This window comes from Bombus terrestris, chromosome 6 (assembly GCF_910591885.1).
Source record: "Bombus terrestris chromosome 6, iyBomTerr1.2, whole genome shotgun sequence".
NCBI lineage: Eukaryota > Metazoa > Arthropoda > Insecta > Hymenoptera > Apidae > Bombus > Bombus terrestris.
In genome coordinates this window covers 22,572,868-22,595,360 of record NC_063274.1, presented here as the reverse complement: position 1 = coordinate 22,595,360, position 22,493 = coordinate 22,572,868, and the positions used below count along the sequence as shown (strand labels likewise).

The 22,493-nt window shown below is 30.4% G+C and overlaps 1 protein-coding gene across 1 annotated transcript in view; it reads right to left on the bottom strand.

The window, feature by feature from the left end:
* Positions 1-121: 121 nt before the first annotated feature.
* Positions 122-22,493, bottom strand: part of LOC100643749 (serine-rich adhesin for platelets) — a 133,438-nt gene continuing 111,066 nt past the window's right edge. The window contains exons 9-16 of the mRNA XM_003402229.4: positions 22,014-22,062; positions 4,530-4,667; positions 4,161-4,313; positions 3,903-4,081; positions 3,617-3,820; positions 3,388-3,534; positions 3,180-3,273; positions 122-3,077 (exon numbers count right to left, since the gene is read on the bottom strand). Coding sequence (XP_003402277.1) covers positions 2,797-3,077; positions 3,180-3,273; positions 3,388-3,534; positions 3,617-3,820; positions 3,903-4,081; positions 4,161-4,313; positions 4,530-4,667; positions 22,014-22,062 — 1,245 coding nt within the window. The 3' untranslated portion in view covers positions 122-2,796. The remainder of the gene's footprint in view (positions 3,078-3,179; positions 3,274-3,387; positions 3,535-3,616; positions 3,821-3,902; positions 4,082-4,160; positions 4,314-4,529; positions 4,668-22,013; positions 22,063-22,493) is intronic.

Below are 22,493 nucleotides of genomic sequence, written 5' to 3'. Positions count from 1 at the left end.
TATCTTACAAAAATTTTTAAAAATTTGTATTAGATAGAAAATTTTAAAGATGTTAATACATATGTATAGTATAATATAAAGATAGGGTAAAGGCATATAGAAATCATTACAAACAATGAAATAAAATGTCTCAGTTACGATGTATTTTGTCACTCAGCAATTCGTTTTTTTTTTTCATTTGTACCTTACATGTACAAGGGACATGAATAATACGCTAATAGCTTTTGCCCTGGATGTACAGTACTGCGACGCGACTAAGTGTACTGTCTAATTATTCGATTAATTCTTTTTATTGTACAATTTATTCTTAATACCTTGTCTATAGTGTTTTGGTTCATGAATGCAGCATATACCGACTTCAATGGTTTCTCACACAACAGTAACAATGTTTTCTGTTAACGTTACATTAACTTATGCTTTCAACTACAATATGTAATAATATTGAAATCGGATGCGCTGCAGAATGTAGGCTACTGTAGATTTCTTTACGTCTAAAAACTAGAAAACCAGTGAACGTGACAACTTGTAAAGTTGAAACGTATTTTGTACTAAAAGGAAATAATATTCGCAGCTATAGCACACTAAATCTTATTCGGCTACAATCATTTCAGCTGTACAAAAATCATTGTCCCTTCGCTACGCCTCTTGATAATTAATACTAACGTAAATTTGCTTTATCCTGACTGTGCTCTCATCTGAAATGGAATATTTATTCTTATCCTTGTAAATGTACCTAGGAATAAACTCACTAAATTACAGGCACTGTCCCCTTCAAGATTCAAATAGGTAGTTTTCATCTATATTTCTGTAGACGAAATGGAGCTTTGTGCCAAAAAGGAAAATATATTCCCTGGCACAGAGGCCACTTATATACAGATTTCCACATAAATGTAACACATGCAGATATCCTGCATAATTTATAATTCCACCTCTTCTTACATGCAGTAAGCGTAGAATGAAGTCTGTTTCAAGCTGAAACAGTATTTTTTTAATAAAATTTTTACAGGAATGCTTTCTGCCACTCATTTTATAATTTGTTATTTAAACAATATACAATATTGAGTAGAGTTTCTATTTCATATAATTCTCAAGTACAGTTCAATATTGGTGCTTGTTTAATCTTTGTATGATACTATTAATTTTATAAATATTTACGAGAATCAATTTTCGCAGTTTTCGAAATAATTTCTTTTAACTAATCATCACTTACATATAAAAAATAACAACATAAAATACAATTATAAAATTTTTCATTTACTGTATTTCTTTTCGAATGCCAGTCTCTTTGTCAGTGATTAATAACATATTGAATTTAGTGAGAAATCGTAAAAATTTTAACATGTTCTCTTTTCAAAAGGAAAAGTCGTGAACATATTAGTTAATTTATAAGAATCTCTTGCATATAAAGCAAACACAAACATAGAAGTATTTAAAAGAAGCGCCACTAAGTAAAATTATATGTATGTGTATACACACAAGTCTAAAAAGACTAATATGTTCGTAATTAAATAGTTTCATAAATAATTTGAACGAAGTGCTGCAAGTATTTTTATACATTAATTAAAATATCCGTGACAACGCATATTAGTTGTGGAATTGTTCTTATTTTTCACATTTTGTAGGCCTTTCAGTACTTAATAATGTATATTCATCTCATAAATGTTATTTCTTAAAAAACGTACATGAAATAATAACATATAAATTTAACAAGTATTGCTTTCCTGTAGTGAAATATTTCATGAAGCTTATGTAGAAGTTAGATGATAATACAATTAATTTCGAACATTTTATCTACTACCTATGTATTTTATTGTTTGTTATTCATTATCTGCACACTACTTCCATTTTATCGTTATATCAGAGTTAACGCAAGATCAAAAGCACCATGTTTTTCTCTTTTTTTTTCGTTTTTTAAAAATATCACATGCTGTGCAATCGTTTAAAACAAAATCATTTATTATGCATATCAGTTTCTAATATTCAGACATCCAACGTGACAGTTCATGGATAAGAAGCTTTTTTATAGATAAACATACAGGATATATGTACATGTTTAGACGTTTGCTTAACACTGTATTTCGTTCCTGTCAGGAGAAAGCATGGAAGGCCTCTGTAAAAACGAGGTCCATATTTATTAATTATGGAGCACTCTTTGACATACGACTATTCTGTTTTATGTCTTCTGCACATTTTTCTATACTATATGAGTAAAGTAAATTACTTCATAATCTTTGATTTGAAATAAAATACAAGGATACCAGTATTAGAAGTGTAGTAACATCATAAATCTAAAGGATGCAAGAAACTACTATTTGTTTCCTCGAAAATTCTACTGAAACATTCCCAGTGTACGATTGAAGAAAGGGTGTACAGAATATCATACCCTGAGTAGATAATGGCGTAGCAATCGTTCCTAGCAAGAAGCTCGAACGTTTACGCTGAGTAGCATTTGTACCATAAAAAATTAAGTTTAATTATTTTATACAGTATAGAGCATCGCATTATCGTTTTGTCACGTCCAGTGAAATTCATTTCATTATTTTCACGCGTTCAACACGATTACATTATTTTAGATAACAGTTAGTTTTGTGACGTAAATTGATCGAACGAGCGAAGAACAATTTTTCGCATATTTTTCCTAAGTTCTTAAGCATTGTACACGCAAGCATTAAGAACAAACGAAAAACAAGCTCAGTCGTACACTGCTTGTTGTCGTTATCTTATAACGGTTTGACGTTATAGTCAAACAATTGATTCACAATTTCATGCTTAATGGCATGTTAAGATAATATTGGCTCAATCTCCTCCTGATACGGCTACTTCCCGCCACGCAGATTCTTGAGACTGATTTACTAAAGTTGACTGAGGTTCAGAAATATCTGATGCTGCAGGACTCAGCGGTGGACTAGGTGTTGCGGGTGCTTCTTCAGATTGGTTTACTTCAGCTGTATCTTGTTCAGCTTCTGTTTCACCATCAGGAATGGAAGCCTCCGATTGCACAGAACTCGGAGCCTTTGACATAGAATCCTGTGCTCTTAACGATACAGAACTATCTTTGTTGCTACTGCCATCTTCACCTAAACATTGATATTTGTTCGTTATTAATACCTTTTAATCTTAATAATATTAATGCTGTGTACTTTTGTCTTGAAAACATGTAAATTAAGATATATTCTTACCACAAGGCCTAAGAACGAGGTAGAAGAGTAAGTCGGATAGAGAAATTATACCGATCACTTTATCATCATCATCAACCACTACTAACCTATGGACCTAAAAAAATTTTATACGACTTATAAGCTCTGTTATATTTAAAATGTACTGCAATGAACAATCAATAATCATTTCTAACATATTCTTTTAATATGAAAAATATGAAGATTATACCTCTGCTCTAACAATTCTCTCCATAATAGTAAATAGGGTTTCATCTAATTTACAACTTTGAACTCCTTCAAACCATTCATTACGATGCTCATTTGCTTCTCTTAATGAAATATCTAAATTATTATATGTTTTTTCTGCAGCTAAGTTCTGTGAGAATATAAAAATAACGTATTAGGTAATATTATTAAAAATAAAAGTATAGTATTTGAGACTTATAAAATTCACTTACAATAACATCAAACTTTGAATAAATATTAACCAACTTTCCTTCAGTGTCAATAATTGGTAATGCAGAAACTCTCCTTTCAACAAATTTCTTTAAAGCTAAAATTATGCTAGTTTCTTCTGTTGCTGTTTCTATGTTCTCAAAGGTACCTATCCTTAGATCCCTCAATGTTTTACTGGTGAAAGATGGTTTTGGTAGCTCATGTATCTGTTAATGAATTATTCAAATAAGATATATATGCCGATAAGTAGTTTCTTTGATTTTACAATTCTTCTTGTTTCATACTTACATAAAGAAACAGGAACCTAAGGATTCGTTTGTGTGTCAAAATATAGAGAACATTTCCAGTATCTGGATCTATCACAGGCAAACGATGAATTCTATTTTGAATTAGAGTTTTAATGGCCTCGTATAAAGATGCATCTGGGCCAATGCTCACTAATGGATGCACTTGATCTTTCAAGACTTCTAAAATGATAAAATTTCAAATATTTATATTTTTGAACATATATAATCTATAGAACATCTATCGATAAAAAATATTTACTTCTCCATGTATCTAATTCATGTTCTTCTAATTCATCCATTGTTACAGATGGGCTGGTATAGTACATCTGTAAGATTTTTATAAAGTCTGTTATAGTTAGCATTCCAACAAATTCTTGTCTTGAACTGTCCCATAGTGGTGCAGCTCTCACACCTGTATATAAAGTTATTTATGTAATATACGATAAAATAAATAATTTTATCAGTAATAAATACAAAAATATCAAAAATAATTTGTTAAATATTTACTAATGCATTAAATGATGTAGTAAATGTAAATGTTTCCCATAATAAAAAATTGATTTTGCGCAATGAAATGAAATAATGATGATTAAAATGGTATACAAATATATATAATTTTGCAACTTACCATTGTAGACGAGAGCAAAGAAGGCCTTCTTGACGAGGAGGTGCGTATCAAAAACAACTAATTTAGCGCTGGTTGGTATTAGATCATAACACTTGTGAAATTTGAAGAACTTTACGAAAATCTGTGATTCGTCCTCCTCTGAAAGTCCAAATAGTTCACAGTAGAGTAACGCTTTTTGGTTACGACGTAGCATCTTTATTTTTTCATGCGATGTCACAATGTTTTTACAATTTACACAATATTTTTCGAATTACTTTCAAGCCTTATCAGCCGGAACGAATTATTATAATATTTAATCTACATAACAAAAAAGTTGACACTTGACACTTTTACATACTCAAATAGTTTAATCTTGATAAAACAATACTTTTCATACTTGAGAGTTACAACCTATATTATAGACATAGCCGTTATGGCTATGACTATGATGACCGTGATTTCGTGGTTGTGACTATATTATAATAGGTTATGGTAACAGAATTCGGCGCCGAATCAAAAGTCTTGGCGCTACCTTTGAATATATATAACAAATATGAAATACAGTTATGTCAAAATAACAAACGTACGAGAGAATCGCTTATTAGAAATGTGGTACTGAGTATCATAAAAATTTCTTGTTTAAATTTTTACAAGTTCTTCTAAGTAGTATACTTTTAATTAATATGAAAAAATCTGTGTGATGCCATCATCAATTAAACAGTGTTGCTTGTTACTTACTTCACAGTGCATAAAAACTAGTTTAAGTTTAAATGATATTAATTTTAATCTTGATATTAATCTTTTGTAGAGCTTATCGTATAAAAAACAAACAGAATGTAAATACAAGAATATTGTTTTGCATATATAACTCAAAATATCATAATATTTCGAATCAATTAATTTTGTCCTGATACAATTTTTTCATTGATAGAGGTATATAACATAAGATACTTAAGAATTCGAAATAAATGAAACATTCTGTATATCAGTGTACCACTTATTTGTTGTTACAAAGTAATATACGCGTAATATATAGTTGTAATAACGTAATATACGCAGTTGCTTCTAATAACAAGGAAGTAAGGTATAACGTTAGCAACACGTAGCATAGAATTCCCTTACTCAGAGCTAGAGCATATACATATGTATGCAATATGGCTGTAAAGTTTCCATGCATTATGACGATTATTAACTGTTTTCGTATGTATGATATTTATTTCGTAATAAACGAAATGAGAAAAGAGAGGGTAATGAATGAGGGAAATAATAAAAATAATTTTGCATCAGATATTAAAAATTTTATGACGCGAATAAATGACATTCATTGTGATATTTGTTATATCAATTCAGACGTTACATGTATCTAATTATGGTTTCATAAAAATGTATGAAATATAAAATATAAATTAATTTCTTTTTTCGTTTTATGCAATATCATATTGTATTTTAAGATAATTTGACATAATAAGGTTATCATTCGAATAATATCTCTTTGAATAATATAATATATTGATAATAATATTGAAAAAATATATGTACATATTCTCGTCGTTATCATTTTTTATATTGATATATTAATATTATAACAAGTCTTTCTAAAGTATTCAATTCCGATCAAAATATAACAATTTTATATAAAAGGAGATACTTTTATGTAATCAGTGTTTAAATGATAATATACAAAAGACGTACATGTGTACTTTTACATGGCCTAAATGTACTAATAATGTTTTCTCGAACAATCCCATTATCAAAGTATTAATAGTAGTGAAATAAGAAGTAGTAATGCACTAAGAACTTTATTTTAGCTTTAAGATAACACACTCGAGATATTGCTATGTTAACTAACTTTTAAAAAAGAAGACACTTTGCTATTAAACCATTGAAAGGAACAGTACATATCATCATAGATATATCAGATAACAGTTATCAAGATTATAAAAAAATAATAGACATACCAATGAAAAGTCTATGAAATTTTTCCAACAAACGCGATATGAGTTGACGTGAAATTTGAAAATAAAATGTATTGAAAATCAAATGAAAATTTGAAAACTAAAGATAAAAATTGTACGTCTTAAATGTAGTAAATACGAATCGATAAAACACAGATTGGACAATATGTTTTAATATCGGGAACAGAATATGAAACGAAACAGTTACCATTTCTATCATTTTGTTCACCCTTGAAAAGCAAGCAACAGCTTTTTCGAGGACGTGCAAAATCACAATGGATAACGGGAGAGAGAGAAAGAGAGAAAGAGAGAGAGAGAGAGAGAAACAGAAAAGAAGAAAAAGAGAAAAAGGGCGAAAAGCGAGGAAAGCTCTCGAGGACGCAAATATACAAGATATGAAAGAACATAGCAGCAGCATGGGAGAGAAAAAGAGTAAAAATACTGGAAGAACCGCAACAACAGTGTCAATAGGATGAAGTGCTGTTGAATAACAGCTTGTGATAGAATAAACTGGATCTGTGGGTGTCATATGAAGTGAACAAAATTCCAGTTAAATTCCGGCCATTCAGATTATATGTATTCTTCATGAATCTGATCACCTTTTTTCCTTAACACGATAACTTTCTTCCATCTTAAAGGTAATTAGAAGTGCATAAATGAATAATAAATTAAAGTCGTTTTCCTGTACACTGTACACTAACACGTTATAATAATTATTTTGCTACAAGTTAAATGAAATTAAACTAATTCTCTTTAATCAAAAGTATTCAGATACTTATAGAAATCTTTTATCAATATATTATGTATTATGTTGAAATTTGATTAGCACTGTATATTACATGTTTAGAATGACTATTCGTGTTGTATACTAATTTTTTACTAAATACATTTGCAATACATATCTTTTGACTTCTATATACCTACATACAATATATTCATAAAAAATTCTTATAAGTGTTCACATACATATTTCGTGAGTCACTATATGTTACGTGACATAAATGGTTGAATAAAAAACTCGTTTTCTCGATTAATTGTAAATTACAAGGCTGTGGCACCGACATTCACCGTACACATATAAACCATACACATGTACATATGTAACACTAATACACAAATATGTAATACTAATTTTGAGAATCAACACTTTCAATTCACTGATACTAACACTAAATTTGAATCACACGAGAGATTCTTTCACAGGTAACATAGACCTTCCGAGTATTTATAAACATGCGTATCGAGATTCACAAAACGTTCATTAAAATATATTTTCTATACCACTATAGCAGAGATCATTTTTTTAAGCTATTCCATACACATTTCATATTATTTGTTTGTCCTTCCGTTTTCGTTCAATTTTACTGCGCATATAAAACGAATAAACGATTACGAATCGATTGGTTGATAATAGAATTGCATGGGAAAATAAAGATCCTATTTGCTGATTGTGAGGTCAACTGTAAGTATACCAACGGCCCGTAAAGCGTGTAATAAATTGAATATGGAATATCGAGTAAAAATCATCATACATAAAAATAAATTCTTCGCTAAACGAATTCTCTGTAAAGAGAATATGCATTTATCTATCGTTAAAGAGTTCGCGTTGTAAATTCAAATCGCTATTTTTTATCAGAGACTAAAGTACAAATACACTAACGAAAACTAACGAAGAACCGTGTGATGAATTGAATGAACCGAACACGTAAAAATTGATGAAACCTTGGCCAAACGGATTTTTCTCTGTTCGAATAACGATAGGTGAAACTATCTTTTGATAAGGTGATTGTATAGTAGATTTAAGAATTCAGATTTTGATTATATGTGAATTATAAATATACTGACGAAGGCTCGCCTACTATGTTGGAATAAATTGTACGCGTGCTGGTTAGAGAAACGTTCACTACACGGGCTTTCTGTACAAAGATCATGAAGCTACTGACTGGCGAACACTGTGCGGTACAGTTAGGCTGTCGTTCGTCCTCATCATGTTGTAAATATACTGATGAAGACAGCGATGGTGAATAGATTGGGAAACGTGTCAGTATAGTTAACAGAAAACGGTTTCTCAAAATGAGTATTCAATTATTACGTCATGAAACTCTCAAGGCCATCGTTAAATCATCTTTAATTGCTGATATTTGGTGGCAACTAAGTGATTACGGATTTTATCAATATCACCTAATGACAAAATCTGCAACTACTTGGTTGCCAAAAATCATAAAGATATACGAAAATTGTTTTATGTTGAACAATTTGCAGATTTCCCTAATAATCACGAACGAAATATGCAAAATGCATTTTCATTAAAAATTGTTCACATCTCCAAACAAATTCTTAAAATTTAAATAGATTAAACTTAAAACAAATTTTAAATATTATCCGAAACTGTAAATATACACGTATTATATAACTATGTACATGTTTTCACTATATACCAATTTAGAAACGCTAATAACTACAATGTCCTTAACATGTTTAGTGCTCGGAATAGGTAGGGTACCTGTTCATGTTTTGCAACGCGACGCGACGTGCAACGATCTGAACGCGTCACATGCGTTACATCGATTTTCCTGTTTTTCGTTTTGCACGATCAAATACAAAGAATAAAAGTCGGAATGATAACTACGTCGTGGTTATTACGCCAATTCTCCAGTCAGGAAATTGCCGTAATTTGAAAATACTCTTGACGTTAAAATGATTCGTATGAAATCTATGAATTAGAATGACATTTTATCCTCCAGTAGTTGTTACAAGTTACAGTCTGTCGACGATTCCAGTCGCAGAGTTGAACCTTGTACTATTGAATTTTGCATTTTGTGCTTCAATATTTTCTCGTTAACGGTATCCATCTCTCTTTCTAGACACAATCATTGAAAATTTGATTTCTCTAATGTATAGTTTATCAAAGCGTGATGTTTTAACAGCGTGGTGAAAAAAACTTCTCAATTATTAAATTTGGAGGCAGTAAAATTGATTTGTTTTGATTAATTTCCAATTTCATGTTCATACGAGTTTCTAGTTAACAGTTGACCCGGATAACAGATTAAATGACAAATTCACATAAAATAATATCATCCATCGGGTATTGTACGGTTTCAAATTACGAAAAACGCCAGTGACAACAATTCTATCAACGATAACGTTCACTCATAACGATATAAACTTTTATTGGAAACGACACTCGGAACTCGAAATATCAAGCGTCGGATAGCGAAATACCTTTTTTGAGAATCCAAGCGAGCTCATCCTCGAGCGGTGGATTCTCCACTTCAAACTCCTTGATCAGATCTTTCGAGTAAACAGGATCACCGTCTTCACTCCACCAGGCACCCGTGACCTTCCTCAACGTGGCACCGGCTCCCTTAGCATTCGAGTAATAATGCAGGGCCAGCATTATTTTCCATCGTCACTTTTCGTGACCGGACTTTTGCCCCTGATATTGATTCTGTCCGCGGTGACATCGCCTCGAAAATTTCTATCGTACTATCGATTCGCTATCTACTCGAACCACAACTTGTTCGAGATTTCATCATCGAAACGCCTATCTTGGCGATTTAAATCAATGATCAAGCCCTTTTTCTTATTGAAGTAATTTTTATTAATTATATCTATATTTGTTCTAATCCATACATTTAGTTTTTCTTTTCTCTTTCCCTTTTCAGGAAATCTTATTCCATGTTTAGACGTTTGATTGTGACGTTACTATGACTAGTAAAAAGTGCGAGAATTAAATTAATCATTGTATGATGTATATGTATCTGTATATAATTGAAACGGGATTTCATAAAAGTTCCAAATCATTCTGTCAATAGTTGCTAAATCTGAACGAAACTGGTTCAAAATTTTCGATATTTAATCAGTAAATTCATTTTGCGAAACCAACTAAACACAGAACTTGAGTTCTCTATGTATTGTATTTGTATTTGGTTTCTCCATGTACATTGACTAGCAAGTTAGACCGACTTTTGAGTTGTCAGATGAATTCTTCGTCTGATTACAATATCCACAATGCTAAAGAGGATAAAAGGAAAATATTATTTTCGGTAATCTGTAATGTCGTAACAAGAAGGAACTGGCGATACACACACACACACACACACAAAAGAGAGAATGTTTTATGAGGCTCAAATTGAATTCCACCGAGTTTTTCGATTATCATTAATTAATTATATGAATTTGCTTTACAATAGATCTTTTCCCAATTTTGCTCGGGGATTATTGCAGAAGAGAAATAATATCATACTACTTTTTCATAAAAGCTTTTTTACAGCTTTTTCAGTCTACAATTATATCTAAAAAAAGAAATGTGAACTATAGATTTACTAAGATTTGTAATTTTAAAAATTTTAAAAGGAGGGAAACAAATGTAATAAAATTCGAATATCGATAGTTGTAGAATAATAAAATAGATTAAATAACAATTGGTAATGATACAAAAATAAATCAGTAATTATCTATCGATAACATAAAAGTATGTAGGCATTATAATTCAAAGATATTAATGAAAATTAACGATAATTATAGATATTAATCTATAATAATAATTCCTATAATTATCTCCAAGTTCTAAAATTAGATAAAATAAAATTTCCTGCATCGAAATATGTTTAGTATTTTTCCAAAACGCTGCAAGATAGCCTTGTTTTTTTTTTTACTTATACTACGATTTTTAGCGCCACATAATATGTTATCCTTTGCTTGGAAAGCTGAAATATTGAATTAATAATAAAGAATAATGCAAAAAATTCAATTGATTAAATAACAGAAAAACATTTACTTGATTTAAAGCTTAGGCAGAGAGGTAAAGTTATTAAAAAGAAAAAAAAAGTTATACAGAAATCGATACTTCGGCTAAAAGAATTACAGCAATTTTTCAACTGAATCTTCGATACCGAATTGAAATTAAAGTGGAATTAAAAATTACTAAATGTTAATCGCAAGATGAAATTTCAATTCTGTTCGTTAAAATTTAGGATGTTTTTGCTGGTGGCGAAAAATTCATCGAGGATGCAAATAAATCGATCTGGGTTCTGATAAAACCGAGGGTCGAAATAGAGTTTACTTGGCCCATGACACTTGAGCTATTGGACGAATCATGACAAAAAGTAACTTGACGAACTTCGAATTTGATGCGCACATCTTTTACATTGTAATTTATGATCCAATTGTTTGGTTGAATAATGTTTCAGAAGATCTATAGATATTTCTATAAGTGCCCAACTTTATTGTTAGGATAATAAATACTTGTTTTATAAATGATAACTTCCTCCTCGAGTCTACCAGTCAATTGAAACATGTGGATTTTTACTGGCACCCAAGAAGTGCCACATTTTTACTATAACATTCCAATATCTTATTGCGATATTATTGATTGGAAGAATAAAAGTTTTGAGGGATAATTTAAGCTATATTTAATAATAAAAAATAAAAAAATAAAAAATATATTTCATTTGCAACTGAAAATAATAGAAATATTTAATATGTTGGAATAGTTTGGGAGATGAAGCAATTTGTCTGCAAATTTTCGAGGATGCGTTCATTTAAGAAGGACGATTATTTATAGTCTAGGATCAGCTGTATACCTCCGCGATCGATATATCTATGCGTAGACTAAATGGTATTTGAAGAAAGTGAATACAATCAGCGAAACGAATTTCTTATTTATGATAAGTTGCTAAAATAAGATCAAAATATTATTATGCATGGAGGATCTATGATCTATGGATCATTACACTTAACGTAAAAATTCGCCGAAAATACTGAGTTTAGCGAGAAGAAATTTTCCAAAAACTCCAGTAGGAACCCTTGACAAAAACACCCGAATATGATAACGAAATGTTGCAAATGCATAACTTATAAATAGGAACATTTTCATTGCCAATCGGTCGGATATATGATGGATAATTGACAGTTGGACCTCAGTCAAGTGTAAGGTGGTCATTCTAATCACAATATCTCACCAATAGATCTATCTCAATACCTCTCACGGCAATTATTATCACTCGTGTTTCTCATATACATATAAACATTTAACATGTACCTAACCAACTTAAATATCTTGCTAAAAGAGTCTTGATAATCATACAACGATTGCAATTTTTCACAAATAAAGTTATTCGAAACAATTCCATGTTGTAATAAAATCTTAAAAAGATTATATTTATATTATAATTTGGAAAATATTAAAATATTACACCACCAGACAGGTTCCTTCTACTTTTTCAAAAGGAAAATTATCCATGATAATCACATGTTATTATAACATTTAGAAAGTATTACGTTTATATTTAAATTTAGAAAATATACAAATTATATCCCCCCTCCCCCAAGAAATTCTTTCCGCAAAGGAGCGTCACAGGAAATAATGTTATCTATATTATGACCAAATTTAGAAAACGTCATATTTAGATATAAATGTAGAAAATAATATACCAAATGATTTCCTCTTATTTTTCCAAAATGAAACGATAATCTGGGATTAAATCGTAAGTATAACGATTATGAAAAGGAATAAGTGCAAGAGACCATTGGCAGTTGGAAGAGTTTCTGGTTTTCTAGGCTCTCGAGGATCGTCTTAATGAACCAAAGTTTCACCTGACAACTCTATATCCGCAATAGGGTTACTCTCGATACCAATAATCATCACTCTTTGACCGACGACGCGTCGCAAAGTTCCTCGATTCCGTCGCTGGCGAACCGAATAACCGTCTCCGACTACTTCGTGTCTTCCTTCTATTGCCGACCACCACCTCATCGACGATGCTCGTCATCGTCATGGACGATCGTGCCAAGAATAACTCCACACGAAAGCTGATGTTCATGCCAAGAAAAAATTCAGTCGAGATTCCTCTATCTTACATTTTGAATTTCCCTATTTCCCTATTTTCCTATTTCCTATTTTCCAACTCGGCTTCATTCCTGTATCTTTAATTATAAAACATGTATATAAATGATGCGTTAGACAGATAGATAGGTCGATAGCTTTGCGATCTGTTGCTTTTCTTTGTCGTCGAAGTAAAATAGTATTGTTTAGATTGGATCATTGGATGAAGTTGGATCGAAGCAATAGTTGAGTTAGAGAGTAGTAGATAGGCTAGCTACCTGATCGATAGCAATGCTCGAGATGCTCGAGTAAATCTGGCGATCTACCAGCAAGGGGCTCGGCTTGTAGATTCCTCTTCTTACGATGTTACTCGCATATGACGATCGTTTTCAAGGTAAAAACTGCTTGTTTACTATTACGATATATTCGCTTTCTCTCTGTTGGTTTATTTCAAGATATTTCAATTCCATGGCTGTTTTCTTTTCTATTTTTCATATTTTTATCTTGTTCAGGTATTGAGTTGTATTAAAGACCCAGGTGTTTCGCTGATAGTAAGTTCACATTATTCCTATGTGGACTACGAGAAAATGTTTATTTTCATTTTCTCGAATAGTTAGCCTATCTAAATAAGAATTTTCTTCCTTAGTGAGGTATGTAAATTATAAGTTAACTTGCATATTCACGTGTTTATTGAATATTACTGTTGGTACTGTATAACTTGGTTTAAGTTTAAATAATGTAAGAGGGAAGTTATCTCCTTGAATCATATAAAATACAGAAGCTCTGAAGAAGCTATTTAAAAAATGGATAACTAGCCAAAAGTGAGTTTAAAATAAAATAAGAGGAATGATTACTGATTACTTCATGGTCTAAAATTTGACTAGAATAAATTTTTTTATTATAAATTAGAACGTTCCAAAAATAATGAAACACTAATCGAACATACTTTAATCGGAACATCATATGCTGCTAGAATTATCGATTGCCTCGGTTTAGCAACAAATACAGTCACGTGCATAGTGACGGTTAATCGATAATAACCATTATCATGATTATTATTACACAGTGCTATACGAGATCCGGCTTCAACGAAATGCTCGAAGAGAATGATTCAATGGAGTCATTTGTACTCTACAGATAATTGCCCCTTGAGGAACATGTTGCAATAATGATTAAAACGAGTAGTATTTATTCAAAATAAGCATTTAACATTGCGCCTGCTTTTGAATATTGCAACAGGTAAAACTCTTTACGTTTTACGCCTTACATCATGCATTTTATCGATTTCGCGCCATATTGCTAATCATTTTCATATTTATAAGGTGTTTAAATTAATTTGGTGCCTGTTTTACGTAACAAAAAGATTTGCAAAAAAATAGACAAAATACGACTCGATGATTATATGGTGCACCTTTTATGGAATAAAATAAAAGATATACAACTGCAGAACAAATTTTTCATCTAGAACAGAGTTATCATTGATTAAATGTAGAAATAGCAAATGAATTTGTACGCGCAATAAAAAGACATTCTTTTTAGGCAAATAAGCCGCGTAAGTACAAGTCAATGAGTTTTAGAGACTTGAACTGCCAAAAATATTTTGCAAGTTTCTGAAAGGAATTTTCGTTTAAAAGATACGTATCCTGTATTTACATTTTATTTACAGCTGAGTAAGTAAATACCAATCGATTTCCGTGAATAAGTAGATCCTTATAGCTCGTTTCGAAGAGTTCTTTGTATTTCTGACGTTTATCATTTTTATTAATATTTATTAATCAACTGTTATACTTTTTAACAGAATTTTCTAACACTTAATAATAAAATGTTTTAGTCTTCCATATTTTTTCTTTGCAACTGAACAATACGACTACCAATTTGCTAAAACGATAGATTTTAGTGCTTTTGTTTTTGCAATTATCAAAAACTATACACAATATGTGATTTTGGCACAATACAATAGGACCTCATATATAACGCGATCAGAAAATAGCCACCGTGCTCTCATATAGCCCAATTGCAAAATTGCTTGAAAACATTCTTATATGTATGTATATTATGATAGTACATTTGAAAGGAGCAAAAGCATATTATTGCCTTGCCTTCAACGTACAAAATAAAGTATCTCTACATTTTATTTAAAATCATGATTCAAATCATTATAATATATAAATTATATATATATATTTTTCATTGTACCACTTTAATTATAATTATTTATACGCAGAACATTTATTGTATTGGACAAATTGGTGGTTGTAGTATTAAATATTCTATTAAATTAAAGATGCTGATACGTATATTGCATTGACATAGACATCCTATATACATACTTATTGTTAGTACCTATATGTAAGTTTAAAAACTGACATTTAAGTTGAAATTAGATTAAAATACTGATAAATATTAAAAGACAAAAGATTAAAGGTAATATTGTATTTTACATCACGAAAAGTTAGATTTCATCGGTGGTATAAAATCGTAATAGCATGATTTATCACTCAGCCCCATCCGAACATAACGAAATTGGTTATAGACATAGTCAAATTTGAACAGCAGTAGTAAATTTTCCAATGACTTCAACCCAAATCTCCACCTATGTATTTATGTATACATACATATATCGTTGAATTATAAATAAACTTTCTCTTAGAGACCACCGTTGTAGAAAATAGCGTTTGAGAATTAAACCTGTTTGAACGAACTGCACGTATATATACCGCCAAGTAATATAACATTTCTTCATACAGCTTCCTAACAAACGAACGATCCTTTGTTTTGCAACGAGGCTTCGTCTAACTTTTTATTCCAGGCTATATATGTATCTCCGTTCTTTTCATATTTCACACGAGACTTGCCGATTGGGTACATGTGCATTACTGTTCAGAAACTTTAATCGCTTGTAGCAGGAAAGTGATTTATACGGTGTTTCAAAAATACAATACCATTAAACATGAACTGGTATAGAGGATGGTAAAAGAAATATGGTACACTGTTTAATCAACAATACACGATGTTCATTTATGACTTGTTTTTAACCACTTAATGCATGTGATATATACGGATATAGATTATTACCTCTAGTTTAGTTAATTATTTAATTTTTCCATTGACTCTTATGTACTCAAGCTACATCTCCTAAAATAAAATATCTGTATATCTCATGAAAAGTATATGATACACCTACTTGTATTATTAACAGTTATCTTTTATTGTAAAAAAATGTAATCATTTCTATTAATAAATCAAGGAAAAATTTGTACCTTAAGGAGTTAATACTAGAACTATCGAAGTGGCCAAAACAACCAATTTATAATTTTTTATAGAAATTTTGTGAATTTATATCATATATTTTATATTATTACATTATAGGTATACGTTTACTTACAACATATCTTTCATTTTGATTTCTTTGAAGCAGTTACGTGTATATATATATATATAAGTATACCCGTATATTGTATATGTATGTAGGTGTATACCTTTAGTATTAAAGATACTAAAATTTATTATTATTGCTATGCGATTTAATAGATAATTTCAAATAACTAAATGATTCTATAAAAGGTAGTAAGTGCTACTTTCAATTATTAATGCATGTAAATTCTTTTTAAGGATTTTCTTATTTTCAATATGAAAATAATTTAGACATTCATCATAATCGAAGTACCTTGTACAATTCACAAACCACCGTAAGCTATCATCGACTTTAATCGATCAAAACAATGAAACCCCGTTTCTCCAAATGTTATGCAACAATATGTACCTATAGAAGTAGAAACAACGTATCGAAAACACAGCAACGAAGTAGTACAAAAATTCTATTAACTCGCCTTGTCGAGTTTCCGTATTATCGAACGTATACCACCCCATGACCTAGACCCAAATACAAATGTGCGAATGCGTCATAGAATGCAATCTCGCCGACCTTGCACCGGTCAGAGCTTATCCTCTCCCTTGGTTGGTTCTGCCCTGCTTTCATCCATCCCCCTTATTGTTAACCGAGGATTTTTCTACTCCCATTTTATAGTTCGATAAACTACTATCTCCCCTATTTTCTTTCTAACCCCTTGTTTTACTCGCCACTTCGTCTACCATTCTACGGGATGTATCATGAAATCTGAACTTGCTATAAAAAACCATACACGAAACACGAAATTAGTAGTACCAAGCTATAAATATCTAGTATTTTCAACAATCACAAAAGACGTGACAACGTGAGTAGCATGCACTTTTATCATTTTTTAATACGTTAAACTCCCCAAGCCCACAATCTCTATCTACCCTTGTATATGTATATGTTTCCCATTTCCCTCATCTATACGTGAAATATAAGACTATCGCTACCTACAAATCTCGGTAAACAATGAAAACCTAATGTTTAGTTTTTTTTATGAAAATATACCACGTACTTCTTCATTTTTGCAACATACAAAATTTGCTAAACTTCACATTCGAAAATCACGCTCCGTTCATCGCATCTATCTATAGGTGCATTCTTTCCCTGTCCCTGTTTTTCTCTCTGCTATTTACCTTCTTTCTTTCATTTTCTTTTTTCCTTCGAAAATTTGTGTGTCTACGTCCCCTTTTCTCTCATTTGTCTATGCTACTATCGGTTTCGCGTATTCAAGAATCAACCCTTTCTATCCGTCACATCTCTTGGAATTTCCGTATCTTCTGTCTCTGTTTAACGTAGACGCGAGCGAGCTGGACTCCCGGGAATTCATCGATCGGCTCCATCCACCCACGACAGACAGTGAAATGGAGGGGAGAAGAGGAATACCGAAGGACTTAGTATCACAATTTCAAGGAGCAACCAATATAGATCGTCGAGTACACAGGATAAGCTTCCTGGTTTAATTTAAAGTTGTTTTTGATCGATTCGACCTGGGATATTCGTATCGCAAATATCACCCCCTAAATCCGTACGTTACTGAGTAATTTATCGATTACACTAGCACGTATACGATGGTTGTAAGTACTCATACGGTGTTTCAACATGATGAACAAAAAATTTTCGTTGCTTGGAGTAATATCGAATTTCTTGAGTAGAAAGTGTTGTAATTCATACGTATATAGAAATATTTTTTCAAGCATAATAATTAACTTCTTAAGAAAAAGACCAGAGAAGATGAGTTAACTATTTAATTAATCGAATTTTCCTATATAATTTCTTTATAGGTCTTAAAAACTAGTTACATAGCTTAAATATAAGGACTAAAATTGTTCTAACCAAAATTAACCAGTCTTTCTTCTCCTTTAATGTTAATTAGCAAAATGATCCGGTTAATAGGTTAACATATTTAAGGTTACGATTTTATTAGATAATGAATGAAATAACAGTTTTGATTAAGATAATAAAAATTCCGGAAATATCTAACAAAATTGAATGGAATACTTCAAAAAGGAATAAGAAATTGAGGACTGTATTTGTAATTTTTATACATGATCGAATGATATTCGATCGATATCGATATTTCTTTCTTTCCAAAATACATGCAAGTCGCATATTTGCGACGAGAGTAATTCAACTCGAAGAACTAGATTTTCCAGAAGAAGCGAAACACTATTTTTGTACGTGATTAAATCAAATCTATGAAGAAGAAAAATAATGTTTATGAAACAGGTTCGAGCATATCTTTTCTTCATTTTTAGTTTTTACCTTTGGAGGTGAAAATTATCCCCCTTTCTAGTTAGGACGCAATTCACAATAAGACGCATTTATAGAAAACAGCACAACGTCATCCGAATCAGAAAAAGCGAGGTAATTGCTCTCTACCGACCAAAATATGAAGATAAATGAACAAGATTTTCATAATGGTTTGAGCAGTGTGTCTGCAACATTTTCATAGTGATAACTTGAAAATCGTGTTTTTTCGAGTTGTGTAACATTCATTGCAAATGTGCGATATGATGCATTATCATGTCAGTCGAATTAACCGATTAACCGAATTACTTTTTAATTAAAAACTTGTATAATTATACAATTAAAAATTTAAAAAGGCAACAAAATCCACGATTTATCATTCTTTATCAAGAAAACCAAATTAATTTGATAAAAAAAATTAGTATAATATTAACATTAAATCCCAATTTAAAAAGATAAAACGAATTAACGGTAAGTCGACCTCAATCCTTGCAAATATGGATTTGGTATAATTTATTTCTAACAAAAATGGTACGACTTATTAAAAAATAGAAGGTAGGTATGTAAATAAAAAATGTATGGTCAATTTTTGAAGCATTTTAGAGCTTTTGTGAGTTTATAGAATATATTATATTTTCCACTCGGAAACCCAGCCTGAACAAACTAAATTTCTGTGCACTGCACGGGATGAAACAGCCAGTATATAACTATGTAAAATTGTACATATAGATATATGATTACAGTGTCCTGTTGAATTTCGTTTGCTATGTTTACTCGTTCCTAGTCGGACAATTTTTATTCTCGTCAAGTTAGTGAGTTTTTAACTCGGTTCTCGTTCCTTTCTCTTTGCGATATTGTGTACTTTGAATTTCCTTTTAAGAAAAAAAGGTAATTGCGACGAATGTTTCTTTTTCGTAGAATCAAACATGAGAGGGGACGAAAAGTAAGCAAGCACGAACAGTAACTCGGAGTAGGTACTTTGGATGCGAATGCAAATGAAAATTGATAAGTTTTATGCATTTAATCAACGTCACATTGATTACTACGTATATTTCCTTAAATAAGTGTAATTTCCTTTATTTTAATAATTTTGTACTTCGTTCTCAGTTTGATTTGATTTCATTTAATTTAATTTAACGTAATGTAATTTAATTCAACACTAAATATATTAAAGAAATGAATTCGAATAAATTATCTGATATTATAGAACATCCTTGTTAATACGTTTAATCCAGTTCTATCCAATCCATGAATTCTAATTCTGTCTGCAAGTCTAAATTCTACTTCTGCGAATCAATATCAATGTGACAGTATCCACCTTTATCAGGATACTACCAAATCTTTTTACACCTTTCCTTTGTTTAGTACCAGTAGAATTGCATATTTTACCCATTTTGCGTTTAATAAGTTTCTTCTTAACTTTTAGGCATTATAAATAAAACGCGAATATTTATGTATAATTCGTGTTTCTCGAAATATAATTTGAAAGATGTAAGTTAGATAGAAAATTGTCTTACTTATTAAATATTATAAAAAGTGTTCTACGATACTTTAGATATTTTACGTATCCTTGCACGTAAAAATCTAGTTATAAAGTCCTATATTTATAAACACTTACAATTGCAATAATTATATTTTATTTTATTTTATTGTGAAATATTAAATGTAGGAAAATTTACCTCATGTAAATATTATGACCCAAACCGAAGCATATTTAGAAACGTAATAAATTACAAATCGTGCTATTAAAAATATTTCTATATTTTATATTGCTAAAAATTAAAAACACCGTCAATATCTTGTTAAAATTACTAAAAATTAAGATGATATAAAAATATCGTATTTTATTTATTATTCAATGTACGGATAATAAAGAAATTCCATTAGAATTCTACGAGATTTAATAATTCATTCAAATCCATCCTGCGCATCTTATTTACGAACTACCGCTTATTTATAAATATGTTACCTGCTCCATCGATTTACCAGCTTTCCCCTCTTTTCCTTCGAAAGCTCTCACGAAAGTATTGTATCACCTGACCGTGCTCGGTTGTGGGACCAGTAAAACGAGATGGATTGTAATAATACTAATGCGTACAGAGAGAAAAAAATTCGAAAAAAAGAGCAAAAATACTTTTAATTTATTAGCATTAGGATATCATCACAAGGAGTTTGTGACCTTTCATTGAAAACATTCAATGAAATTTTTCAACAAACAGTTAAACAAGAAGCTACGTGAAAAGCTAAATCAATGTATAACATACCTACATTCGAGTATATATAATCAGTGTATGTATTATATACTTCATTTAATAAAAACTATCAAACTAATTTTCATGTATATATATATTATTCATTGTTATTAATTTCCAATTATATATGATTATGATAATTTCATTGTAAATTTTAAACATTGTGACATCGTTTTATGTAAAAATGTACATATATAAATTGTTTAATCATCTGCATGTGTCTATACGAATAACTAGTAATTACTTATAATAAGTCTCCTGGGGATTTTGATGCTTAGACAACAGAAGAAAATAATATAATTTCGTGTTTTAATTAACAAAATATTTTGAATCCTATATATATATATAGTATAGGTATATAAATATTATAATACATATGTAGAAATAATGCTATAGTATTTCTAACAAGTCGGGTCGATTTATTACTAAGTAGACTATGGATATTTATGCAAATTACAGGCAGTGATAAATTACACATAAATGCACACATTTATGTGTGCTCACCCTTATTCATTTTTGTATATTTGCACTTGGTATAAATGTATGAAAATCTCTAGCCTATTAATAAACTATAAGTAAAATGGAATCTTTTAATCATTTTTTGAACAACTTATCGCAATATTTTTCTATCATTCTGACACATTATTTTACTATTTCTAATTTTAATGCTTTTAGAATATTTTATTCGTTTAAAATCCATATACTACATTATTTATATAAAATATCAATAATCAGTAGAACCTTGAATCCCGACTCCCAGGAAACTAATCGAAGCACAATGCAAAATGTATAAATGTACAAATAAATAATTAATAGAACGGTACTCACCGAGATCAGAGAGCGAAACTTTCTCCAGAAAAGGATCTACAACGGGCAGCTGAAAATTGAGAATACAAATGAATATTATTGGTTCGTCATAAATGTTATATTGTAATATCTATCGTTTTTATCGTCAATTGTATTTTTCATTTCATCTTAGAATATTACAGTAGAATATTTTTCATCGGATATTTTTCTGTTTCTTTTATTTCTATATAGCAGCCAGAATGATTTTATTAAAACATTACCAACATGGATAATTGTGAAATAAATAAAAAGAGGTGCTCTTACGTCGTTTTTTAATATTTTATGTTTTAATAAATCATTTATAATCTATATAGATAATTCTAGTCATTTTGAACAGTACGAAAACTACACGTGCCACAAAACGTAGGTGTAACTTTAGAATCGAAATTCCTTCCATCAACATACGTATACTGCGACTAAATTAGATCTATATATAATACATATACGACTGCATTAAGTGTA